Source organism: Quercus lobata, chromosome 6 (assembly GCF_001633185.2).
Source record: "Quercus lobata isolate SW786 chromosome 6, ValleyOak3.0 Primary Assembly, whole genome shotgun sequence".
NCBI classification, from domain to species: Eukaryota; Viridiplantae; Streptophyta; class Magnoliopsida; order Fagales; family Fagaceae; genus Quercus; species Quercus lobata.
This window is the reverse complement of record NC_044909.1, coordinates 42,772,566-42,800,444: the sequence shown is the minus strand read 5'-3', so window position 1 is coordinate 42,800,444 and position 27,879 is coordinate 42,772,566. Positions and strand designations below refer to the sequence as shown.

The following is a 27,879-nucleotide window of genomic DNA, read 5'->3' as shown; positions in this document are numbered from 1 at the left end:
CTTTGATGATGCTAAGAAGACAGATTGCTCTCCCAATAGTTTGCCAATATTAGATCCCCCTTGTGTGCGACCAAAAGGAGTCACAAATGCAAGACTCAAAAGCAACTTGGAGAAGCATAAAAGGAAGCCATTAAAAGATGTTACAAGATCAAGTAAATCTTTGTTCTTTTATTTAAATTTTATATTGAAAAAAAAATTCTAGTAGTGTGGTTCAAATATTGGTTTGTTGTGAATAATGTCCATGATTTCCTCTCCTTTTTTTTAGAACAATTGCCAACAAGAGGACTTCCAACAAGCTCTAGCCATGCCCTTAAATTTATTGATTCTTTTCTAAACAATTTTATATGGAGGACTTTCAAGTATTTTGATTTAAAAATGTGCTTACTCTTTATAAATGATGCACTATATGATACACATTATCATGTAAATCTTCACTGTGCAAAGTTACAAGAATATAAATTTTTTTTATTGTCTTTTATTGTATGCATTTATCAAGTTTTCTTATATATGTTACCTTATCTATATTACCTTTGGAATATTTGTCATTCATGTACCATATGCAACACACAAGTGCTATGAAAAACAATATTACTAGCTTTATCGATAATAATTGTCTTATGAAAATATATGCATTTAGAACAATTGTCATTAATTCACAAAACTCAACCTATGCTCCACAATGTACAGGTCTTTGACAACCAAAGCACCCATCTAGTGTACCCATGGATGAGAGTTATGATAATCAAGTATGATCTAAGCCCCTTGCATCCTCTTCTTTATTTATTTATTTATTTATTTAATGATGCCATATTAATCTCTTATAATATTTGATAGGTATTCCTTCCTCCACCCATGCCAACAACCATTAGTCCAAGTCATTTTCAACCTCCAAATCAGGTAAAAGTAAATAAAAATAAATAAATAATTGATTTGTGTAATTGAATGTTCATTTAAAAAAATATCTAACATTTAAGCTTGAGTTAATTTGAATGTAGAACCCCTTTTCCTATTGGAGCGGTGCTTCTCCAAATTTCAGCTTCACGAATATGCTTCAAAGTAACGATTTCTTGAATCATTTAAGTCATGCAAAATACTTGTTGTTTCTATTTTTTATTCTTCATTAGTTATGTTTATTTATTTGTATCAATAGTTACCACCATGTTACTAATAACTGAAAAATGTCCATCTCTATTTGTGCAGAATTCTTTCTTGTGAGTTTTTAGACCCCTTAAAACACAATTGGATTAACCTAGTTAATTAGCCAAGTTATTACTTAGTCCAAATTTCAGATCTAGGTTATCACAATCAAACAATCATATCATGCATAGCAGCGGAAAGATAAATAAGACAATGATATGATCACCCAGGAAACCAAACCGGTAAAAACTTGGGGAGGATTTAACCTAGCTATCCTCAAGGTAAACCTAAATCCACTATGAAAGAATCGAAGTTTTACAATAGGACTTAGACCACTAACATCCTATTGCTACCCACCAGTAGAAACTTACTAACACGACCACGTGCAAGCTCCGAGACCACGGACTCCTTCTTTCTTGGATTCTCCAGCAAGTACAAGCACACCCGCTTGTGATTCTTTAAGTTCTTATGGAAGCAACTAAATGATCATCAAGTTCTTGAACAAATCTCCTTCTTGATAATCCTAGGTTTGTGTAAAGGAAAGCTCCTCACAGATCTCACAAGAGATTTACACAAACAGCAATATAAGCAACACTAAAACATGGCTAGGGTTTGCCTTATATACCTAGGGTAAAAACACAAAACCCTAAACATTTTAAATGAACTAGGGCTGAGTTGGAATTCTACAGAAAAACGCATTCTGCCTGAATTTCAATTGATTGAGCCTAAGCTTCGATCAATTGAACAAGGCCAAAATGTACTATTAAATCTGCATCAACTTAAATCCAACTTTACATAAATGACACAATTTTGAGCAAGTCTAAACACGACTAAACATCTTGTTTTGATCATGGTTTGCCAACAATACACATTAGAGTTCTAAATACATAAGATCCTAAGTCTTTAGAACCTAACAAACTCCCCCTTTGGCAATTTGTGACAAAACACAACTAAAAGCTCAAAGTTTACAAAGAAAAGCCCTTTACAAAAAAAAAATGCTTATTAAAAAAAAATTCAATCCTAACTACTATCCATTAGTTGCAAGTGTAGACAGCAGCTCAATTGAATCAACCTGTATATTTCCTGAAACACTAAACAAAATGCATAAACGCATGTGTGGAAAATACAAGTAAACAAAATAAATTCTTGATTTCACTCAACATAAAATAAAGACATATATCAACGAATAACTCATAAATATAAATCAATAAGTAGTGAAACAAGAAACATATAAAACAATAAATGTATCTCCGCCTATCATGAATAACCCAACAACAATATAGCAAGAGCTAAAAAGGGTAAATACAAAGTAAAGCACCTAGATACAATCTAATATCCACAAGCTCCAACAAACAAAAATGCTCTCCCCCTAAAAACAAAAACTCTACAAGTGCTCAAACCCAAAATGCACTCTCCCTTTTTGTGACGGAATGCCAAAAGGCAATCAAAATCCATCATCAAAAGGAGGTGGCGGTGAGGATTGTCGAAACTGTGCCAACTCTGCACACAAAGCACGGATCTCATCAAGCACGTCCACCAAAATTTGTCCATGAGCTGCCTGAACGGTCAAAACATGATCCAACGTACGTCGAATGTCTAAATCATCCGAAGTAGTCGACGGAGGAACATCAACATCAGCAGCACCAGCACCAGACGCCTCAGCCGTATCAGCACCTGTAGAAGAGGAAGGAGGGGGAACAACACCAGATGACTCACCTCTAGGACGCGTAGAGCCAACTCTCAATTGAGTAGCCCTCTGCCTAAGGAAGGTGGCACCTATGGGAGCTATGACATGAACGGGCTCACCAGCAGGGAAATCAGCTAAACTAAGAAACAACAAAATCCTATGAATGAAAATAGAATGAATAAGAGCATGAGCTACAGCAGAACTCTTATAACTTTGTTCAAAGAACGAAGAAACAGATGAGGAAAGCTGATAGACGCACCGGAAATAAAAGCGTACAAAAACACACATCGCTCAAGAGGGATGGTGTGGAGATGAGAAATAGGCTACAAAGAATGACACGTTATCCTAAAGAAAAGATAGGCAGTCTCAGTAAGCTCAGCAGACGTGATCCAAGGATCAGAACCCCACTGGATGGAAGACCCAGTGATGTATGACATAATGTCATCTAAAGGTGGAGACTCCTCATAGGGATAGACAGGCTCCCTAACGATCGGAACCCCAAAAGCTTCAACCACTATCCAAGGGGTAATAGTGAACTCAACACCTCGTATCCAACTCTTAACAAGGGTGTTGGAATCATAGACGTGGCAAGAGAGATTCAAGAAGAACTCTCTAATCAGGGCGGTCGCGGGTGGATGATCTACCTCTAACAAAAACAACCAACCTCTACACTCAAGGTTTGCCCTAATGGCCGGATCGACCACGTCTAACACAACAGAACACTCAGCCCAAATCTTTCTCTTACAGTTCAGTTTCTCATAGACCTCTCTGCTTTTGTCATTCCTGAACAACTCACTCCTAGAGGGAGACTCAGAGGAAGTGGATGGGGTCCTATGGGCTCTAGTCTTCCTAGGCATGGTGCTAGAATAAGGACAAGGACATAAAGCAGAAAAAACAACAAGAACCAAGGGCAGACTGCAAGTTAGTACAAAAACAAAATAGAACAAAAATCTATATGATGTATGAACAAATTAAATGTCATGATGCATGCCCTAATGCAATGCAATTAAGTTCAAATTAAGTTCAAGTTCACAAAATTGGCTTGAGCATAGAGTTTCTAACAAATACCCCAAAAATTTGAAAAACCACTCATTCAATTTGTAAAAAATTGACAAATTGATCATCACACAAGATAGAATACATAAAATAATGATCAATTACATCAATTCAACAAGTCAATTTCATCAATTTACACCAATTTGAACAAAATCCCCAAATTCGGATAAAAACAAGCCCTAGAATTTTCAATTTCGCACAAAACACCAAATTGATCAAATTAAACATCATAGATCATGATTATAACATTATAGGAACAAAACCCAATGATCAATTTCAAAAAAAGTGACTTGAATCATCAAAAATCCCAAATTGAAAAGTTCCAAAAATACCCAATGAAATGCATGAAAACATGAAATAAAATGCAAAAGGAATGGCAGAATGGACTTACCAGCTTATAGAGAGGAAAACCTTGCAAAAAATCCGAAGGAAAACGACAAAATATTTGTGGGCGAGCCTTGTCCAATTTGGAGAATGAAAAAGGTTTGAAAAAGTTTCTGAAAGTTAAGTTTGAACAAGTCAAACTCTGCTTTTTAAAAAAAGCTGATTCACGATTTTTGATTGATCGAAACAGACAGAGGCTTCTTTAAAAATTTTAAAAACAATTTCGATTGATCGAAAAACAAATTGGATCAATTGAAGCAGACAGAGGCTTCCTTAAAAATTTTAAAACAATTTCGATTGATCGAAAAATAGATTGGATCAATCGAAGTAGACAGAGGCTCACAAAATTTTTGAGAAAAAACACAGTTTTTGAAAATAACAAAGACACATTTTAGAAACACCTCAAAGCATTGAAATTGATGAACAAAATGCATAAGTATGTGACGTAATATTTTTCAAAAACAAAGTTTTAAACCCAGTTTTCCCAAAATTAAGATTTTCAAGCATTTTCCATAAATTCTCAAGCATCAAAATTGTTTCGCATAAAAACTCAAAGTATTTGCAAACTTAGTTGGTCAGACCAAAGACACACACAATAACATATACAATGTTTAGCAAAAAGTAACTTGTGTAGTGTGTGCAACTAGCAAAAGCTTGAGATACAAGTGAGGTGATATGTGTATAGCAATTAAACACAAAGTCTACAAAATTCATCACATAGAATTTGAAAGAGACTATATCCAAAAGAGTTACATCATATAACTCCCACATCTCCTGGATCATAAGTTTGCAATCATGTAAGTTTCTTGATTTTGCCTCATATTGTACACACAAATTTTAATTATTTAGAAACTTATTAAAATAGCCGGGATAATATACACACCAATTTTAGCATTTATTTGATTTAGCTTTAAGTCCAATAATGTACACACCAATTTTAGCATTTAAATCGAGGCTACACCTTATGATTTTTTTGTGCATGTGCTACACTTTTTCGAGCACAAAATCTTACGATATGCACTAAGGTGTTCATGATTGGCTAGTGAACAATGGTGAGATGATTATTTATGCCTTTCTCTAAAGGTTCAAGTCCGACAGTAAAAAACATGTGACTTCAAGATCAAGCCAAAGTGATCAAAACCATAAACATCTTTCCCACACAACATGCACTACAAAGTTTCAACTAGTAAAGTGTAATAAGTAAGCTCATTAAAGCTAAACAAAATACAAAAAACATGTTATGTGAAAATAAATTGGCCAACCTTGTTTTCAAAAACCAAGAAAATAGTGCAAAACACAATTTGCTTCCTTTTTCTTCCTTTTTTATTTTATTAAAAAAAATAAACAAAAACAACCTAGAATGAAATGCATGTATGTTATGCAATGCAAATCCTAGAAATAAAGAAAACAAAAAACCAAAGAACAATGGTCACAAAGAATAGCAACGAAGCACAAGGACCATGTCAGAAAGACTCAATTAGATTGAGCCTTTTGCATCCAAATTCACCAATGAGTATCATAGGATCTTATGCTTGAGGCACAGGTACTTTTGGTTTGTTTGCTCTCTTAGCAGCTTGCAGCTTATAACAGTTTGGACGAATATTTCCAGACTTTCCACAAAAATGACAAACCCATGCAGGTTTATCATGTGACTTGTCCTTAGAAAGGGTAGACTGCTTAGGTTTAAACTCTTTCAGTTCAACCCTAATCTTCCTAGGAGGTGTAACTTCTAAGGGTTTGATAACCTCACTCACAACCTCACTCACAGGGGGTTCAAAAGAAGATAAAGGAACAAAGATAGTGGAATTAGGTGCTGACACATTGATACTTTCTACAAAACCTAGCCCAGTTTTTTCGGAAGAAGACTTTTGAACACTAAGCATATGATCAAGTTTGGTACTAGCAGACCTATTAGATTGTTCTCTAGCAACAGAAAGCTCATGTTCCAAATTCTTAACTTTATCAAGCAAAAGCATGTTCTCAGTCTTCACATTATTCAAAAGTTCAATAGCATCAAGTAATTTAACAAGCAAATTTTTCTTATCAAGCTCAAGAGAAGTAATTTTCTTTAAGCCTAATTCAACATTCATAGCATTCTTGGCAGCAACTTTGCAAAGTTTATTATAGGCTTCTTGAAGATCTACATCCTCAGAGAGTTCCCCATCAGAAGAGTTCTCTTCAGCAGATACGCTTTCATTGACTATAGCAGTAGCAGTGAAAGCAACGAGATTTCCATCCTTGTCATAACCAGACTCATCATCAGAAACTTCACCATCACTAAAGGTTACAGCCATAGCCTTACCCTTAGACTTCAAGTAAGTAGGACATTCAGATTTCATGTGACCATACCCTTGACATCCAAAACACTGAGGACCCATAGAATTATTAGAAGATTGGCCTACTTTTTCTCTAGGTTTATCAATGTTGTTAACCTTAGTGGGATCATTCTTCCTAAAATTTCTAGGTTCAGCAGTGTTCTTATCTCTTGCCCTTCTGTTGTTGTTTCTAAGGAAATTCCTAAAATTCTTAACAAGGTAAGCAATCTTTGTAGCAGAGAGTTTATCATCAAATCCACCAACATCAACATCATCAACTGACTTAAGAGTCATTGATTTGGATTTGCTAGTCTTAGGTAGGTCCAACTCATAGGATTGAAGAGATCCTACAAGTTCATCAACAGTGATGGAGTCCACATCCTTACTCTCAGTGATAGCAGTCACTTTAGGTCTAAAATTTTCAGTCAAAGATCTAAGTATCTTCCTAACAATTTTAGGTTGATCATAGATTTCACCCAAGTTATATGCAGAATTAACAATATCATTAAGTTTAGCATAGAATTCATCAAAAGATTCATCATCAAACATCCTAATGCTTTCAAATTTAGAAGTTAATTGCTGCAATTTATTAATTTTGACAGTCTTTGTGCCTTCATGCACAATCTGGAGGATATTCCAAGCAGTATGAGCAACCTCAACATTAGAGATTCTCTTAAATTCCTCCATAGAAACAGCGTTAAAGATAGCATTCATAACTTTACTATTGAATGCGGCTACTTCTTTTTGAGAAGTTTGCCACTCACTAACAGAAGTAGTGGGCTTCTCCCATCCGTATTCGACGAAGTTCCAGACTCTCTCATTAATTGATTTCAGGAATGCTTTCATCCTTACTTTCCAATAAGCTTATTCCCATCAAAGTGATGAGGAATAACAAGAGAATGTCCGTGTTCCATGACAACAGGGGTCAAGGATCAGCTTAGTGATCAAAAGATCAACAACAAGAGAGCAACCCGCTCTGATACCACTTGTGATTTTTTAGACCCCTTAAAACACAATTGGATTAACCTAGTTAATTAGCCAAGTTATTACTTAGTCTAAATTTCAAATCTAGGTTATCATAATCAAACAATCATATCATGCATAGTAGCGGAAAGATAAATAAAACAATAATATGATCACCCAGGAAACCAAACCGTTAAAAACTTGGGGAAGATTTAACCTAGCTATTCTCAAGGTAAACCTGAATCCACTATGAAAAAATCGAAATTTTACAATAGGACTTAGACCACTAACATCCTATTGCTACACACCAGTAGAAACTTACTGACACGACCATGTACAAACTCCGAGACCACGGACTCCTACTTTCTTGGATTCTTCAACAAGTACAAGCACACCCACTTGTGTTTCTTTAAGTTCTTATGGCAGTAACTGAATAATCATCAAGTTCTTGAACGAATCTCCTTCTTGATAATCCTAAGTTTGTGTAAAGGAAAGCTCCTCACAGATCTTACAAGAGATTTACACAAACAGCAATATGAGCAACACTAAAACGTAGCTAGAGTTTGCCTTATATACCTAGGGAAAAAACACAAAACTCTAAACGTTTTAAATGAATTAGGGCTGAGTTGGAATTCTACAGAAAAACGCATTTTGCCCGAATTTCAATTGATCGAGCCTAAGCTTCGATCGATCGAACTAGGCCGAAATGCACTATTAAATCTACATCAACTTAAATCCAACTTTACATAAATGACACAACTTTGAGCAAGTCTAAACACGACTAAACATTTTGTTTTGATCATGGTTTGTCAACAATACACATTAGAGTTCTAAATACATAAGATCCTAAGTCTTTAGAACCTAACGTTTCTCAAATGGTTTTACACAACTAAATCCAAGAAAAAATTATTTGACTCAGAAGTTATCATATGAGTATTCAACTTGGAAGGTTTTTGACAAGTTCTCAAGTTGGAAGATCAATCAAGTAACTAAAGATTAGAGAAGTGAAAGCTGCAATAGTTATTTTTGTATTTCGAAGGCAATGAAAATAGGCCTATTTATAGGAAATGTTAGATTACATTCCTTTTTGTATATTTTCTTTTGTTATGCCTTCTCATCCTCTAGTAAAAAATTGTATAGTTCAACTTATTATTTATCCAATTGAATATATCTAATAACAATGAAAAGCATTTTCAATTCAAATGCTGATTATAAGCAGTTTTTGTGAACTTGTGGTGTGGACAATTATAATATAACCATTGTAAAACTAAAGACTTGATTTATTGAGAAATATCTTTCAGTACAATGGCTAACAAAAACAAAGAACATTCCTTTAATTCCCACCAAAGGCTCTTCCTTTTCTTGAGAAAATTTTACAACTCACTAGCTACATAGTTACAAGTTTTTTTACACTACATGAAAGGAAATTGATTCAAAGTTTAACATAAGTCACCTAATATCAACCAAAATTAATCCTGCCTCAGCAAAGTAGCTTTTTCCATTTGTCAATGCATTCACTAATTCAGCATCTTGTCAGTTCACACATCTAATACAAACATTTCTACTTCATCACATAGTAAACAGTAGCCCAAAAACATGCAAGCTTGAACCCAAATAACATACTCTCTCAAACAAAGCAGCAAACCAAGACACTCTGCATCTCTACCAACAATAACACGGCAACAAATGTCCCATCTCCAAGATGGTCATGTAGTGTATCCTCATTGGTCCAATTTGTATGCTCCTAAATACAATTTCAAATGTTAGTAATCAAATACAATAAAGCCTCTTTAAGAAACACATTAAAGTTTCAAGCAGAAAACAAAAATGAAACACTAAAGAACAAAATGTAGAAGCACAGTAATACTCCAACACATTCTTCCAATTAGTAATACCTTGATATTTCAATAACAAAACTTTCTAACATATTAGAATTTAGCATTGTGCATATTTTTTTAAGATGAAGGAGCACCTTATTTTTTTGAAGAGTCAATCCATCAAAACAAGACTTAAACTTCAATAAGAAATTGCCCTCTAATAACATTGCCAACAAACTACCCTGTTATTCAACAAGCGTCACTTCTCAAAAACAGTTCATGTACTTAGGAACAACAAGCTGTCCAACATTACTAAACTGTCTACCAAATGAAATTTTATTATCAAAATGATTAAAATTTTACAATGAGATCTAAACACCAACACAACTATCATTCATAAATACAATAACTAACAGCTAACACACTCTCTCAGACAAACAAACTAATGCAAGTACCACAGAGCTACTAAAGCATTTACAACTCCAAATCAAAACAACTATTCCAAAAAACCACACAAGCAAAGTCTCATTTCAAGCAAAGTTTCAATTTATATGCTTCATCCTCACTATGCACCACCATTCCAAACAAAGTTTCAATATCTTCAACACCTTCCTCATTGATTCTAATATCTATGATTAAAAACACCACAACATTCAAATGCATCAGCAATAGCAACAATCAAATGCAAAATAAAATAAAAATAAAATAAAATAAAAAGAGAGAGGAACCTAGCAACGTTATAATACTGAACTTAAGGTCTCAGTTAAAGACTCATTCTAAAATAAAAGACTTGCAATCTAAAGTTAAAAACAAGGGCTCGTAGTCAGGAAAACTAAATAGAAAGAAAATAAAAATAAAAATTTCATTCTTTTAAAACTTTTTTATCTTGGGCTTTTTATCAAACATGTAGAAGGCACTATATTATAAACTACATAGAGATAGAACAGAGCAAGAAAATGATACTTTGAAGAGTGAAATGAGACTTTGTAACATACCTTGATCAACCATGGTTAGTTGTGATGGTACTCATTGGATTCCAACAACTACTTCAATCATAGGGGAAGAGGGGGAAACAAGCTAGAAAAAGTTAGACCCAAGAACAAAGTTAGTTCAAAATCTCATAAAGCTTGTTCATGCAAAGAAAAATTTCTTCAATGATGCAGGGAGGGAGAGAGAAGAGAGCTGGGCTGTTTGGAAACTTTTGGGTTTTAGAATTTTTGGTGAAGCAGCGGAGCATCCACAGTCGGAATTCTCATCTCATCCTATTTTACCATCCCAAAAAGTCACTTTATCAATTATACAATACAATTTTACAATACTCCCAACATCCCAATTTTTATTTTCCTATTCTACTCATTAAAATAATATTTCTACACAATAAAATAATATATACTAAAACCCAAATAAAAACAAAAACCTAAAATCCAAACAACTCTGCAACCACCACCACCGCGAAGAACATACCCAAACGTTTGTTTTCTTGAAACCCCAGAAACCCAAGCCACAAACTCATGGCCATTGAAACCCAGAAACCCATAGAGAAAACAAAATCAAATCAAACTAATAGCAATAACAACCCCTAACTCCGGCAACCACGGCAAACCACAAATTACAATTTCAATTACAATTACAAATACAAAAATAAAGAGATCGAAATCAAGATCAAAATGTACAGAAGGTCAACAATCACCGTCAATCTCCACCATCACAACGTTCCTTCTCAATTTCTTGCCTTTGTTTCTCTGCGAGCTTTTCGAGAGCCGATTCCACAGCATCTTGACCACCAAGAAGCAACCAGGTCACAATTTCTGGGTCGGTCTCGAACCAGGCAGCTTCGAACTCCTTCTGGGCGTTTACTCTTAGTATGTCTCGCCACAGGATGCCCCGCGAATCGGTCCACGTGAAGAACTGGGAAGCCCTGAGGATGTCCCTGTAGAGACTCAGTGCCTCGCGCCGAGTGCTTGTGAGTCAGCGACGATTTAGCAGCTCAGCCTCATCGTCGTCAAGGGTAGGTTTTTGTTCCTTCGCCAAGTGATGGTCCAAGAGCTCTTCATGGGTGTCAGGTCCGCTGTGCAAGAGCCAACGGATACAGATGACGTTGCAGTGAGCTATGAGGTTGTTCAAAGGAATCATCAATATGGTAGGCGAGAGAGAAAGGGGATGAGAAAGAGAGAAGGAAGAGAGAGAAAAGAAAGAGAAAAAATGAGACGGGAGAGAGAAATTGCCGGGTAAAAAGCATTAAAAAATTATTTTTTTTATACCATTTAGCTACAGTACCATCTTACATTTGAGATGGTACTGTAGCTAAATCTCAAAAAAATTTTGGCTTTTACCATATGGCCTTCCGGTTGTGGATCAATTTTTGGGCCTGTATGCCAAATGTTCTTTACATTTGGCATATAACAAGCCCGTTGTTGATGCTCAATAAGTAAGATTAGAAGTGAAAGTGTATTTCAATATTTGTTTTTAAAAGGCTGAAGTATTATAGCAAGTATGGTTGCTGACTCGGCTTTTTTTTTTAATACGAGCTGCTTTTTATTGATACTCCTCACCTTGGGAGGAGCAAATAATTTCTCCTAAAGTTTGAGTGGGGTAGGTGAACGAGGACTGAGATCAGAGCAATATTATCCCTCTCTCACAAATTTTTAACTTCTATATTTATTAATTTTTTATTACCAAACCAATAAGGCAATAATAGTAATTTAGTACGAAGTCAAAAAAAAAAGAAAAGTAATTTAGTAAAAATGTCACCTGTTTGTTGCTTCGCTTCTAGTTCCGAGTTCTGCTTTCTAAAAAAAAAAAGAAGTTCCGAGTTCTGAAAGGACGCTTCCAGGTTGAAGGTAAAGATGCGCAATTGCGGAGAAACAGAAAACCGTATGTAATCTTTTAATTATTTGTGTCTTCTACAGTTTTATTTCCCTTTCATTTGTTTCTTTCCTACGAAAGAAGAAGCCGTTGAGATGTGATCTCTTTTTTCATATTTATAATTGGTACTCGGCCTGTACTGAGCGATCAATTGATATGCCTTCCGCTCCGTTTCCTGAGAACCACTAAGAAATTGAACGAGAGATGTTTATAAATTTTTTGTAGTATATAAAGTGTTGATTTAGCTTTGCAATTTTCAGGTCTCACTGCTAGTTTTACACTGTATTGCATATTTTCAGGTCTCACTGCTAGTTCACCACTGTATTGCAATTTTTATTTATTTAAATAAAAATCACAGTCATCCCAAAAAAAAAAAAAAAATTGCATTTTGCATAGTTGGGTAGAGTGAGTGAAGTCTTAGTTTCTCAATTAGGTTTCCAAATACTATATTGGATATAGAATCTTTGAAGCAAAGCTATGGCAGCAGCATTTGTTGGAGGGGCTGCTCTTGGGGCAGCATTTGGTGAGGGCTTTGCAGTGTTACATGACACGGTTAAGGATGTGGTAAGCAAAGCCCGTATGTTCAAACCCATTCTTAAACGCCTAGAATCCACGTTAAATAATTTGGCACCAATGGTCAACGAAATAACACAATTAAGCGAACAACTTGATCTCCGAAAAGTGGAAACAGAGAACTTGATCAAAAATATGAAAAAGGGAGAGAAGCTGGTTCGCAAGTGCTTGAAAATCCGGTGGTGGAACTATTGTTTCAAAGTCTATTACTCTTACAAACTTGAAGAGTTGGACAAAGAAATTGTCAGGTTCTGTCAGGTTGATTTGCAAGTACATAGCGCAAGGAATGGGTTGAGGACTTTGGTAAATGTGAATCTTATTCTGCAGAAAGTGGATTCGGTTGTGGATAGAAAAGGAGTGCCGTGCACAGTTCGTGATCCCCCGGATTTTACAGTCGGGTTTGATATGCCAATGAAGGAGTTGAAGACGCTGCTGTTGAAGGAGGAGGTCCAGCTGCTTCTACTGACTGCTCCTGGAGGATGTGGGAAGACCACATTGGTCCAAATGCTTTGTCAGGATGATCAAATTAGAGGTAATTCCATCTCTTTTGTGTGTCAGTGTTTAATTTTACTTTCTAATCGGTTAGTGTTTTGGGAAATATAGTTTGCATACTCTTGAAGTTATTTATAGTGCTAGTATGTGGATCCTTCATAGTAACCTAAACCGTTAGGTAGTAGCAAAAACAAAATACATTGTGAACTTCTTTGTTGAATCCTAAAATGAATTAATGTAGTAAAAGAAACGAGATGGTTATTTTTTTTTTTTTTTTTTAAAGGAAATTCTCATATCTTCATAATTGGTGGTGTTTTTCATTAAAAAAAAATTTCTCACATCTCACCGTTTGCTGCGATTGGGATTGGGTATTCTGTTCATATGACTTGGACATTATTTGTGTAATATTATGGGATATGAAATGTGCCTCTGTGGCAGTTTTCTAACTACATTGCATTTGGACAGGAATGTTTGAGGACAATATTCTCTTTGTGAATGTTTCAAAAACTCCCAATGTGAAGGTCATTGTGCAGAAACTATTAAATTATAAGGATGTGCAGCCTAATTTTCAAATTCAAAGTGATGAAGATGCAATCGACCAGCTGTCACAACTGCTGAATCATCTTAGCCCTAATCCTATATTGTTGATCCTAGATGATGTCTGGCCTGGATCAGAATCCCTTCCTGAAATGTTTAAGTTTGATCTTCCCAATTACAAGATCTTGGTTACTTCAAGAACTGCATTTCCAAGATTTAAATTTACATATCACTTAAAACCACTAGATGATGTTGATGCAATGACTCTTTTCCATCGCTCAGCATCCCTACATGATGGGAGCTCTTATCTTCCAGCAGAAGAAGAAGTCAAAAAGGTACCTTGTCAATCTGTGAGAGATATAAAAAGCTTATTAAAAAAAAAAAAAATCTGTGAGATATATATATGTTTCCATACACATACATTTAAGCTTTGCTTGAGCCAAAAATTACCCCTTTAACCTCAAAACAATAATTGAGTTTATCTGGTTCCTTGAATTGCAGATAGTAAGAGGCTGTGGGGGATTCCCACTAGTCATTAAAGTGATTGGTGGCTCACTGTGTGGGCAGCATGCAGTAGTATGGCACAGTAGACTAATGAAATGGTCTGATGGTCAATTTTATTTTAGTTCTGATACGGAGCTGCTTGCTCATCTTCAAAAAAGCCTAGAATTTTCAGATGACAAGGTCATCATTAAAGAATGTTTCATGGACCTAGGTTCATTTCCCGAAGACCAAAGGATCCCTGCTGCTGCACTCATTGATATGTGGGCAGAATTATATGAACTTGATGAGGATGGCATCCAAGCCATTGCCAATTTGCAAGAACTCACCATTCGAAATCTGGCTAGTCTTGTGATGGCAAGGTATGCTGGCTTTTATCTCTATACTACAGTTTTCTTGTTTTGTGATTTCTTCACGTGATTACTGCTAGTTTCTAGTTGTATTGTGTTGTAACTCTATACCTGGCGTTAAGGCCCAAAATATTTTTCTTATGGTTTAATTAACTTCTGATGGCATTTGATAAATGTTATTATAGTTTATTTAGCATGTCGATGGCCAATTTAGGATTTTTCATACCATTGATTTGAAATATGATTACTAACAAGATCTAGAAAAAAGGAAACTTATGCCAATCTAGAAACAATAAGAGATTCCAAGTTTCCAATTACCGTGCCCTAGCAAAGAGGGGTATTTCAAATTTTATAGTTAACACCTTTTTGCATCTTGTCTGGCATACACTTGAATATAATTATTGTAGATGGAAACTGATAGTATCGATTTCCCTTTGTTATGTCATTATATTCTTAATTTTGTTGGGTGATAATGGAACATATATTTTTCCTATGTGAAGCTGAAATTTTTGAATATGTTCTAAGCTTTTAATTTTTCCCACTCACAGGAAAGATGCAAGTGAGGTCAAAAGCTATTACAACGAAGACTTTGTCACACAACATGATATTCTTAGAGAGCTTGCTATGCATCAGAGCAGCCAGGAGTCTGTAGGACAAAGGCCAAGACTGATTATTAACATAAGTGGAAACAATCTACCAAAGTGGTGGACAGAACAAAAACAGCAACTCATTAATGCTCGCCTACTATCTATCTCAACAGGTTGGCACATTTTCTCTCTATCAAAGACACACACAGACATACACAATATGTAATTTACATAATATTGATGGCTTGTCACATTGTATAACATTCTTTTTGCAGATGAATTATTCTCGTCCAGTTGGTGCAACATTCAAGGATCCAAAGTTGAGGTTCTAGTTTTGAATTTTCATTCAAAGAATTACACCTTACCTGATTTTGTGGAGAAAATGGATAAACTCAAGGTTTTGATAATCAATAATTTTGGTTTCTTTCATTCCAAAATAAGCAATTTTCAATTGCTCAGGTCTCTACCCAATTTAAAAAGAATTAGATTAGAGAAGGTTTCAATTTCTTCGCTTTGCAAGACCCTAGTACCATTGAAGAGTTTGAAGAAAATATCCTTGTTTATGTGTAATATTGGTAAGGCTTTTGAGGATTGTACAATTCAAGTTTCTGATGCATTTCCAAATTTGACGGAGATAAGCATTGATTATTGCAATGATCTAGAGGAATTGCCTGTTGGGCTATGTGATATCATCCACCTCAAAAAAATCAGCATCACCAACTGTCATAAGTTGTTTGCACTGCCAGAAAAAATTGGAAAGCTAGTGAATTTAGAAGTGCTAAGGCTTAGGTCATGTACTGATTTGTCAGAGCTACCAGATTCAATCAAAAGCCTCCATAAGTTAAGCATTTTAGACATATCTGACTGCTTAAGCATTATGAAGTTGCCAAAACACATTGGTGAGTTGTGTAATTTAAAAGAGCTCAACATGAAAGGGTGCTTGAGATTGCGTACTCAGTTTCCAGAATCAATAATGGATCTTGAGCAGTTAAAGCTTGTGGTATGTGACGAAGAGAGGGCCAGGTTATGGGAGCCTATCAAGGAATTCCTCACCGAGCTTAAGGTAGAGGTGGCTGAAAAAGATATCAACTTAAATTGGCTTCCCAAATGATTTCTGAGAACTGTCCTTCAAAAATGTTGTTGGCTCTAATTCCTTACCAACAAAGGACAATCTGCTCAAAAGAATCAATATTTATGACCCCTCTTGTCTCCTTTATGGTTTTGAAGTGGAGACTTGTTGCCATCTATTGTTTGGATGCCCAGTTGCGAAAGCAATCTGATGGGGTTTCAGGTCTGATGAGCACCATATTTCTCCCTGCACGGACATCGTCAAGCTAATTTTGGACCCTCCTTAAGCTCTATGCCCTTCTGAAGACCAATGGCTTATTCCCTTAACATGGCTCTCATTCTTGATGAAATCTAGTTTCTTTTCAAGAGGGACAGGTTGACATTCCAAACTCCATAATGCAGATAAACTTCAAGTTCCTTGAATTTTCAACTTGCTGGAATCAAAAAAGCCCTCCTTTGCTGCACCGGCTGTATTTAGATGGGAGCCCCCTCCCCTAGGATGGATAAAACTTAACATTGATGCAGCTGTAGCCGAGTCTTCTTCTGCCCTTGCAGTTGTTGCTAGAGATGACAATGGCATAGTATCCAAAGCCTAGTCCCAAGACTCACCATCCTTGTCCCCCTATTGTAGCTGAAGCCAATGCAATTTTGTGGGCTGCCCAGTTAGCAATCCAAGAAAGATGGTCACATATCGTTATTGAAAGAGGTGCAAAGTGATGTTTTGACCCCCTGTCCGTTGAAGATGTTATTCCAAACTGGTCTATTGGTAAATTTAGTCTGTAGTATTTTAAATCTTAAAGTAGGTTTTGTTCAGTGTTGTTTTCGTTGGGTTAAAAGGGAGAGTAATTATGCAACTCATGTCATTGCAAAATTCTCTCTTGCTACTAGTGAGTCCTTTTGTTTTAATAAGGATAATCTCCCTAGTTGTCCACTCTGCCTGTTTGGGAGATTGTCTCTTTGCACTTTCCATATGAATAAAAGTTGAAGTTTATCAAAAATAATAATAATGGAAATATGCTAAATCAACAGCAGCTGCTAAGAAAATAAAAGAGGGGAGCTTACAAAATAAAGGATTATTTGTTTCCAATAGTCATTTAATTAGTTGGTGGATAGCAATATAATCTAATAATGTATTGATAATTATGTATAAATTTATAAAAACATGGAAGTTTAGTTACAAAATTAGTTGTACTCTTAAGCTACAAACTTAATATCTTTTCATTGGACGTGAATTTTGACAAAATCCATCATTAGATTACATCTTCTTCTTATATTCTTCATGTTTGTAAAATTTCTAAAAGATTAAAGGTTAATAGCTATGTCATTAATAAATTATTTAAATTACAAGTTTTTGTAGTTTAAAATTATGCATAAAATATAAACTTTTAGATCATATAGTAAATAATATCTGATTGACATAATTTTACGTGTGTACTAAGAGCGTAAATAACATACAATTTAATTGTTAGATTTTTAAAATATGTAGTAATATTTATTTTATTGAGTAAGATTATAGTTTTAAGTTAAAATCAATTTTGTTGTTAAACTTTATTCTTTAGAAAAATTCTTTTTGGATGCAAACCAGACAGTACACAACTTGGTTTTGGAAGATATGGTTCTAAAAGCAGTGTGTAATGTGCGTACTATAACTTGGTTTAAATTTTGCGACCTTTGCCTCGGAGCTTTGGACACTACATGAGCCAGGGATTTTAAGCCTCAAACCATTTGGTCTATTCTTTGCTCTTTTCCATCTGAATATTCTGGTTCATTATGAGATTCAGGGTCTTTGCTCATGCACTCTCCTAGAAAGTTCTGTAGTTACAGGCCATAAATTTATGGGAATACCACTATTAAAGAAAATGCTTTTATTAACTATTTATTTAGTTATTTTAAATTCCATATAAGAATTTTAAGAAGAGAAGTGTTATGTCTACAATATTTTTACAATATTTTTATAATTAATTATAGGTAGCAAATTGTGGTTTTTGAATGAAGTTGTGATTTGTCTTTTTGTTAGAATCCTTTTTTCTCTCTCTTATATGTGTGTTTGTTTTTAAAAAAAAAAGTTATAATTTAAACTCACAATTAAAATTACTTTTTTGCTTATAGTAACAGTCAATATTAACTTATCAATTAAAATTTGTTGTAAAAATGTTATAGACATAACATTTCCCTTTTAGAGATGAACTTTTTTACTTTTTAGATAATCAATGATTCCTTGGTTGATTAAGTAGTTAAAAGAAAATGATTCATCGGTTCATTAACTGGTTAAAAAAGTGTCAAACCGTACAATTCCTAATTCCACGATTCACTGAAAAGATAGGCAAAAATATATTTTAAGAAAAGATAGGCATGGTCTATATTATGACTTCATTTTTAATTTGGTCCTTGAGTTTTTACAATTTTCATTTTGATGCTATATTTTTAAATTTGTATATTTGTTGTCATCTTAGTGTTTTGCTGTATCCAAAACAAACCCTGAATATTGACAGAAAGTTTAAAAATATATTAACCAAAATGAAAGTTTTGAAAAGTTGAAAGGACCAAATTGAAAACAAGTCCAAATTATAGAGACAAAAAATGTATTTTTAATTTCAATTTATTACCTAACAATATAGAGACAAAAAAAAAATGTTAAAAACTTCAATTTATTAACTAACTTCTAGATACGGATTATGTTATCCTCGAGTTTCATTTTTCTACATTGCGTGGGCGAGCCAAAGCCTCATGGTGAACCTTCTTCATTCACAAAAATTATACAAGAATTGAAATAACTGCACTGCCAAATATGAGTGGAAATTGTAAGACAAGTGTTATAGAGTTTTTCGGTGTATTTAAGCCAAAAACGCAACGAATAACAAAGGCAAATAAAGAAGTGTTGAACAGGGACGTGGTTTACAACTTCTGTAGAATTTTAATCCAATACCACCAACCCCCTTATAAAGCTCGAAAGATTAAATTCCCCCACACAGAAATGTGAAAAACTGCATCTATGAACATGACTCGAAGGAGCACAACTAAGACTAACATGATGCACTTACCTAAGGTCTGATCTATTCTAATCTACCCAACACCACACTCTCTTAGTCAGATCTTCCCCAGCCGTGGCCCCAAAGAACTACACTATATTGCAGGAGCAGTCTTTCAAATTCCAGATAAATTGATATCACAGTGCATAGACTATCTCCCCACTGCTGTCGATGTCAAGCTCAGAGTCAGAATCCAAGTCATCCATATCATCATCCATATCCAGGTTGTCTATTGAGAACTGGTGAAGGCTATGAGCCCCAACTGCTGGTATGGTGGCCTCAGCAATTATCTGCATGATCACATCAACGCTCTGCATTGGTTGGTCTGGCTCTTCAAACTGATTGCCTATCGTTCTTTCATCCATTAGGTCTGCTGGGAGATTCTTTAAAAACCACTCATGGTTCTTGATGTCAGGAATGGTGATCCTCTGTTAAATGAAAGTTTCCATAAGCATCAGCCTTGAAGAACAATCAATCCAACAAAAGTGCAAGTTAAATCCTTTATTTGTACTGAAAATATCACTCAAACCAGCAAAATAAATTTACAAAGTAACCAAATTCAGAATATCTAAACTCCATTAGCATTCAACTTTATAATCTATGGTCCATAAATGGTGATATTTTTCAATATCACCAAGTAGAATTTTTTTTCTGTCGATACTAATAATGTACCACTTCCAAAACTTCAGCTGATGGGATAGGAAGTAGGAAATTTAACCATTAAATCATCACTCAACAATTACCCTCACAAGCAGACCCAAACTCTCCTCAATCAGTGAGGTTCAACATGAGGAATTTAACATAAATGGGATAAATAGAATTGAGACAAGATTCAAATACCAGACCACTGCTTTGATTTTATCGTAAATCACTTGAGATAAAAGTTAAATGTAATAACAAGTAATAAACTTAACCAGCTAATCATTATTTTAATAAAACCCAACCTGTCCCAAAAGCCTAAACAGATGAATAGTGGGAAATTAAGGCCCGTTTGGTAGGGCATTTCAAACACACTTGAACATTTTAAACACACACACATTTCCACACACTTTTTCACCCATATGTATATCAAAAACACCCAAACAACATTACTCAAACTCCTCTACCAAACACCCCCAACTCATTCATATCTATGTTCTAAAAGGTACCACCTGCTTAAAAAACATAGACAAGCAATTAGTAAACCTAAAAGATGACTGGACTCGGTTTCTGACTTTATAAAGTTCAAGTTTCAGTAGAATGGGTTCTAATTGCTGCCTCCTTTGAAACACCAAAAGTTCAATCGCATGAAAGAAAATAAACATTGAAATGTCAAGCAAGATTTGGGGTAAAAAAAAGAAAGGAAATTCCTCCTTTCAAAAAGCAAATCATCCATAGATGTCATCAAGACAAACTGACAGATGACAGTTATCTCAACACAATTTGAAGAATGTATACAATCAAAGCATGGTGTGGCGAAAGAAAGGAAACCAAATGAAAAGATCAACAAGTGATCATAACCCCAGCTTATAAAAAAAAAAAAAAAGCTTCCAGATCAAACAAGGCACATCAATTGTGAAAATTCTGCAAGCTACAGGCACCCAAGTCACAGTGTATGGAAAACTGTATAACCACATTTCTCAAGCTATTGTATAGAACAAGAATGATCTATATATTTGCAGAAAAAGAAAATTCAATTTTGATAAACAAGAAACCACTAACCGATGCAGGATCAGCAACAAAAATTCTTGAGATCAGGTGGCGACACTCAGGAGATATTTGAACACCGTCTGGAATGGAGTACTGGACACTGAGGATTCTCTGTGTGGAACCAATAAAAATATGTTATGCATGACGAAATTTACATCAATTCATATGTACATGAAGTGATTAAAAGGCCTAGCAATATACTTGTATAGTCTTCCGAAAATCCTTAGGCTCATCAGGATCCTCAAAAGGGTATGCTCCCACCAGCATCACATATAAGGTCACACCACATGACCACACATCTGCAATCTGATATTTTATGCAACACAGTATCAAAACAGCAACTAATTAATTTAAATGTCTGATGGTAATGTCATTATAGATGAGATGAAAGTGACTATATGATTTGCAATTTAAGTAGAATCCAAAGAATATACACTTAAAGAAAGGACCACAACAAAAATGGTTATTGAAGGAGGGTTAAATACACTATAGCCCCAATCCAGACTTTGTATAAGATTGGCTTTGCATTCAAGGAAGACAACTATTAATCAAAGTAGAAACGGTTTTACCTTGCCATCATACTCTTGCCTAAGCAGTACTTCTGGAGCAATGTAAGCAGGAGTTCCCACAGTTGACTTTGGTTGGGAATGAAGCACTGAAGACTGTTAATAGCATCCATAGTCAGACTTATCAAAAAAAAGAAAAAGAATCCATAATCAGATAAATAGAGCACATGATTAGAGCATAAAGGCACAGGTCCTTAACAGGTTCAAAGGTCGCAAAATTATAGAGAAGCATCAACATATTTTACATTAGAATCCATATTTGCATGCTTTAGAAGAAAGTGGATTCGGAATCAGAATTAAGCGTGTCTCTGTGTGTGCACACTAATTCATGTCTCAGTTTTGCTTTTTAAGTGTAATGAAAGTCTGAGACACATTTTGAAGTCAAAATCATCTGAATCTGCAAAAAATGTTTTGTCATGAGAATCGCAACTCTCCCAAGATCGCTAGTCAATAATTCACCTTAACTAAGTGATCCCCCCACCCCCTTTCTCTCTCCCCTAAACTGACAGCAGAGAGAATAAGAAAGAGAAACATAATTAGTACCTTTGAATATCCAAAGTCACATATCTTCAATCGAGGAGCCGGGCTTCCATCCAACAAAGTATTTTCTAGCTTCAAGTCACGATGGCATATTTGCTTCACCAAGAAACAAAATAACAAAGAACTGAATATATGAAATTTCCATAGCAGGGGTAGGAAAGAACAAATTTTCATTATTATAAAATAATAAAAAAGGAAGAACGCTTCGATACCATAGCATGGCAGTAGCTGACTCCAGATATAAGTTGTTGAAAGAAGAAGCGAGCCTATAACAACAACAGAGTAAAATGATAAAAATAGTGCATTCCCACCTACTCTCAAAAAAAGTACAAGAAATCAAAAGTGGAACACAATAATCTTGCATTAAGCACCTCATCTTCACTAAAGCGCCCGGCATTGCATATTCGCTCAAAAAGCTCTCCTCCAGATGCATATTCCATCACAATCGCCAAATGGGTAGGTGTTAAAATTACCTATATATTCAAATGCACAGAACCAATTAATCCATCTTGCTTTGGGATAACAATCAAGCTCAAAAGTTTTCTTTTTTGCCAAAATAAAATAAAATAACTAACCTCTTTAAATCTAACGATGTTGGGGTGTCTCAGAGACCTATGATTTATAATTTCTCTTTGAACATTCTCATCTATCTGCAACAAAAAATACCACAATAAGAAGAAAAAAAGCAGCAATCCCTAAAATCTTATCACCTCTCTGTAAAACTCTAATCTCATAAATATTGTGCTGAACATACTTAAAAAAAAGCAGTCAAACCTTTCCTCTCTCTCTAAATTTCAACTGCTATCCTTAAACTTGTTAAGTATCGCAAAAATTTTATCCGATTTTTTCGAATAAAATTATAGCAAGCAGAGCTAGACCCTTCTTAACAAAAGGCTTAAACAAATTTCAATTACACTAAAATCTATTTGGTACCCGGGAAACTGAAGAATCAAATTTTTTTTTTTTTAATTAACTTGAAGAAATATAAATATATCACTTTCCAAAAATAACACACTAATTAAAAACGACTATAAGAAAAAAAAAAAAAAAAAAAAAAAAAAAAAAAAAAAAAAAGGAAATCCAGAACAACCATTAATTTAATACGAAGATATAAAATTAAATCCACCATTAAATACGCGAAATAAATTTCTAAAAAAAAAAAAAACACTGAGACAATAATTGAAGAAAAAAAAAATAGTACCAATTATGTCAATCATAGAACGGCCTGAACCTGATTTCCATAAATAGAATTTAGAGAAACTGCAATAAGAGCAAACACAAATTTTTTTTACTATCAAATTTCCGAAACTAACCTTATCGCCCCGCTCTATGTATTTGACGGCAACGAGCTCCTTCGTGTGCTTGTCTCTCATCAACCGGGCCACCCCGAAATTACCCGACCCGATATCCCTGACGAAATCGTACCGATCGCTATCGTGCATAATCGGCATGTCCACGCCCGGCCCGACTGTTATCGGGGTCCGATCCATTTTCACTCTCCGACTTTGACCTAACCCAAAAAAAAAAAAAAACGACGACGCTTTGGTAGTAATCGTTAATCGGTAAAGTGAAGTCCAAGGAGCAACTACCACTTTTGAGAAAGTCGGTGATTCGAACTCGGGTGAGTCAGTGGGTTGTTAAAAAGGTCTCGTCAAGTTCGGTTCGAGAAAAGAGAGAAGAAAAAGGTGGACATAGAATTTTTGTGATCGGCGAACGAAAAGAGAGAGATTTGGGAGACTTTTTTTTTTTTTTTTTTTTTTTGGTTTTGTTTTTTATTGAGGATTGAGAAAATAGAAATGATGTTGATAAGCTGGGTCTGAAGATATTACTAGTACAGAGCTACACAAGTGGGTCATTAAAGACAAGAAAGCGGCGTCGTTTTATGTCGGGGGAGATTGGGCTTTCGCGACGGCGCCGTTTGAGGTGTTTGTATTGTCTCGTAAGCAGCGCTGTTCCCTGACTTCATTACTTGTCTGATTGTTATGTCTAGCTAGAGTCTCTAGCTCTATCTCTCTCTCTCTCTCCGCTTTATTTAATTGGTCCTGCACGTTTCCTGAATGACTATGCTATCCTCAGTTTTGGATAAATTATGTTTGTGGTCACGTGGTTTAAGGAGGGTCCAGCTGCTTCTGCTTGGACCATCAAATTCACTATAATTAAACTAAGCTACCTAATGTTATTAAGTTATTTAGGCAAAGTTTTGATACTATTTTTTGGAAAAATATAAAAAAATTATTAAAATAACTAATTTTTTTCATTTACTTTTAACTGAGAATCGAACTTCATGTCTGAATTTTTTTTTTTTTTTTTTGTTTATTGTAATGATCAGCTTTTTTTATTATAGGAAATCTCATAATATTTTGTCAAATAGATTTTTTAAATATTTTAATAATTATTAAGAAGATGAGGAATTTAAACCCTAAACATCTATTGAAAACAATTTGAACGGTCAAATGTCAATCGAGCTATAAAACATTTGACCAATTAAAAATATATTTTTAGAAAAATTTTATATAAAAAAAAATTTAACATTTTATTATAGTTTTTTATATTTCTCATAAAAGTTATATTAAAAAGTTTTTAAAATGGCCTACTAACAAATTCTCTAAAATACTTGTTAATATAATATGTGGGCGCATATTTTTTGCATTTTTGCTGTCCCACATCAAAGAAATCTCCCTCCCCCTTAGGCCTTATAAGCATAAGCCGAAGAAGTAAGGGTACCACTAGTTCTTGTAGGCGCAATTTTTTGCTTCAGGAAAACTCATGTACTCCCTGACATTTTTGCTGTCCCACATCGAAGAAATCTCCCTCCCTCTTAGAGTGGTACCCTTACTTCTTCGGCTCATGCTTATAAGGCCTAGGGGGGAGATTTCTTCGATGTGGGACAGCAAAAATGTCAAGGAGTACATGAGTTTCCCTTAAATGCGCCCACATAATCTTATAACATATATATGTCTATTAAAAACAAGATGAAGTGGACCAATTAAAAAGATATTTGTTTACCATTTTTTGTTACACATAATGTATGGAATCCATTAGGGCAGCTTTAACATATTTCATAAGTCATGATTGCGTACGAGTAAGTTGAACTGATCGATATGAGCTGTTGTTTAATCATCAGATTTTGTCCAGACAGTGACTTCCTTCCTATGGGCGGTCCATCAAACAATGGAAAGTGGCTAATGTAAACTGTATAGGGAAAGACAAAAAAAAAAGCTGTATGAAGGGGATAAGAATGTTTCACGGGGACGTTTTGGTCAATTCGGATAAGTAGATTGTCCATTCATTACAAAGCCTTGGGAATAAAGGAAAGTTTCTGACTTTCAAGCAATATTTTACCCAAAAAAGAAATAAGCACATGGTGGAAGTTTTGATTAGTTTAATCTCACGAGTACGTACTCCAAAAAATCTCAGCCGTTCAAACATTCTACCTTGAACAAAGTCTTTCATCTTGTCGATTAGACCTTTAGATTTGCTATCAAACAAATACTAGTGCATATCTCTATTTCAGTATCGTGTGTAACATGATAACATTCCTAAAATGTTAGAGAACTTTAAAATGGAATATTCTCAAATGGACCAGCCTAGCAATGCCACTCTTTTTTTTTTGTTTTTTATTTGTGGATAAAAGCAAGACCGCTTGCTTGTTGATACGACACCCTTGGACTTAAGTGAGTTAATGGATCGTGTTGATTGTATTTGCACTATGCTCGCCATTGCTAATCCATGTAAATGCAAAGCTTTGTTTTGGTGAGACATTGATGTTACTATGTGCAAAATTTTCAAAGTAATATATCCGCTATCTACAGTAATTGGCTGCAAAGTAACTTTCTTTCTGCAGATTTTAGTTCAGGTGCATTAGTGCCTATCTTTCCGTTTCAATAGCTAGCCGTTTGCTTTAATGGGACCTTTTTTTTCTTTAATCTTTTTATAAACCAAACATGCAGCATAAAGTTAAAGTTGAATCAATGCATAATTGATAGGACATTGGATGTATGTCTTTTCCTAGTGTAAGTAATATCAGATGTAATTGAAATTTGCACTTGAGAAATGCACACCAGTCGGTTACTTAAACTCAAGTTAAGGTTCCATCCATCATTCAATTCTACCAACTCATGTGGGGGAAGCATACAAACCTGTCGTCAAATGACACAAAAATGGCCACCCAATTGTTCGTAACCCCACATCTCATTCAATTCAATTAAAGCCAACTAATTAAAGCAAATCTTGTCAGAACAAGCGACAAAGGGTTAAAGCAAGCGGTGAAGGTAGCAACATTTGCAGATTTGACAAGCAACAAAAGTCGAACAACAATTACATATTATTGAGGATTCTTATGGTCTGTTTCGATGGAGGGAGTGGAGGAGAGTAGAGTAAAGTTGGCTAAAAATAAGTTAATTTTGTTTTAAATCTACTCTACTTTACTCTACTCTCTCTCTTTCTCTCTTCCTCAATCCAAACAAACCATTAGTTCATGTCCAAACAAGCAAGAAAAAATGGGCTTAGGGTTATATCTCTTCAAATCCCAAAAATGCCCAAACTCTATACAACTACATGGATTGGATTTTTTTCCTATGAATCCATATATTCGCAGATTGGGTTCATGGCCCATAACCTCTCTACTCACATGAAGGGCTCATGACCCCACATCTTCTCTGCACCATGAAATGGGTTCACAGCCCATGCTTCTCTTATATTGTAGATTAGCTCAAGCCCATGAAAATAATTATTTTATGATAGATAAAAATCTTATTCGAATTTTTTGATATATTAATAATTAGGAGTAAGATATTTGAACCTTAGATCTATTAGTTAAAAAATATCAAGAGGTGCCAATAGAGTTACAAGACTCTTTCAAAGAAATAACTTACCTTTCCTCTATAAATAAATAAATAAATAAAAATAAAAATAAAAACCTTACCTTTGAATTATTTTGTACGAACACAAACACAACCTAAGTATTGTTGAAGTAGGGCCCGTGTGTGGCTTGAATTGCCACAAGCCCACCTTCTTTGACCAAATCCTATTTGGAATAGTAACCCACCTTTTAGCCGACTTTGACATATATATATATATATATATATATATATATATTAGGTTTTGTGAAGCCATGTGCAGCCGTGAGAACACATATAGAAAAATTCCAATTAACCTAGTGAGCAAGCCGTATGAGAGAAAATAGAGAAAAGAGAGGCAGCCAGTTTCTATTCTTATTTTTTCTGTGAGAGAGTGCTAGGGTGTAATTGGGATTTGGGTTTCTTGAGAGTGTTCTTGTGCACTATTGTATTTTCCCTGATAATAGTGAAATCCCTGCAACTCCGTGGACGTAGGCAAATTGCCGAACCACGTAAATATTGTCTTGTGCGTGTGATTATTTTTTTTGACGTGTGTTTTCTCTATTTGTTTTGTTTCTCACAGGTTAGGAATTTTTGGTTAAATTCCCTACAACTGGTATCAGAGCCAGGTTAGGTTTGAGTGAGAGCAATGGCAGAGGAAGCAGGAAAGGCGTCTGGAATAGAAAAGTTCGATGGCACAGACTTTGGATTTTAGAGGATGCAAATTGAGGATTACCTTTATGGGAGGAAGTTGCATCTACCGCTTCTAGGGGAAAAACCTGAGGCTATGAAGGCTGAGGAATGGGCTCTTCTTGACAGACAGGTATTGGGAGTTATCAGGTTAACTCTATCTAGGTCTGTTGTACACAATGTTGTAAAGGAGAA

At 35.0% G+C, this 27,879-nt stretch overlaps 2 protein-coding genes and 1 pseudogene across 3 annotated transcripts in view; 1 reads left to right on the top strand and 2 right to left on the bottom strand.

Annotated features, from left to right (window-relative positions):
• Positions 1-17,318, top strand: part of LOC115994397 (probable disease resistance protein At5g66900) — a 33,546-nt gene extending 16,228 nt beyond the window's left edge. Inside the window, exons 1-6 of one of the 2 annotated variants that reach the window (XM_031118537.1) lie at positions 12,099-12,233; positions 12,658-13,329; positions 13,755-14,161; positions 14,328-14,689; positions 15,226-15,437; positions 15,540-17,318. In XM_031118537.1, coding sequence (XP_030974397.1) covers positions 12,702-13,329; positions 13,755-14,161; positions 14,328-14,689; positions 15,226-15,437; positions 15,540-16,375 — 2,445 coding nt within the window. In that variant the 5' untranslated portion in view covers positions 12,099-12,233; positions 12,658-12,701 and the 3' untranslated portion in view covers positions 16,376-17,318. Of the gene's footprint in view, positions 1-12,098; positions 12,234-12,319; positions 13,330-13,754; positions 14,162-14,327; positions 14,690-15,225; positions 15,438-15,539 lie in introns of those variants that run through there. The other variant, XM_031118536.1, reaches the window with a different exon arrangement.
• Positions 10,949-11,492, bottom strand: LOC115950319 (annotated as a pseudogene).
• Positions 17,319-19,097: 1,779 nt separating the features above from the next.
• LOC115994936 (serine/threonine-protein kinase SRK2I) lies at positions 19,098-24,169 on the bottom strand. Its single transcript, XM_031119280.1, has 9 exons — positions 23,470-24,169; positions 22,732-22,806; positions 22,528-22,629; positions 22,369-22,422; positions 22,160-22,252; positions 21,620-21,712; positions 21,252-21,356; positions 21,063-21,161; positions 19,098-19,789 (listed from the first exon to the last, which is right to left on the bottom strand). The coding sequence occupies exons 1-9, from the start codon at positions 23,644-23,646 to the stop codon at positions 19,499-19,501; spliced, it is 1,089 nt and encodes a 362-aa protein (XP_030975140.1). The 5' UTR covers positions 23,647-24,169; the 3' UTR covers positions 19,098-19,498.
• Positions 24,170-27,879: the final 3,710 nt, after the last annotated feature.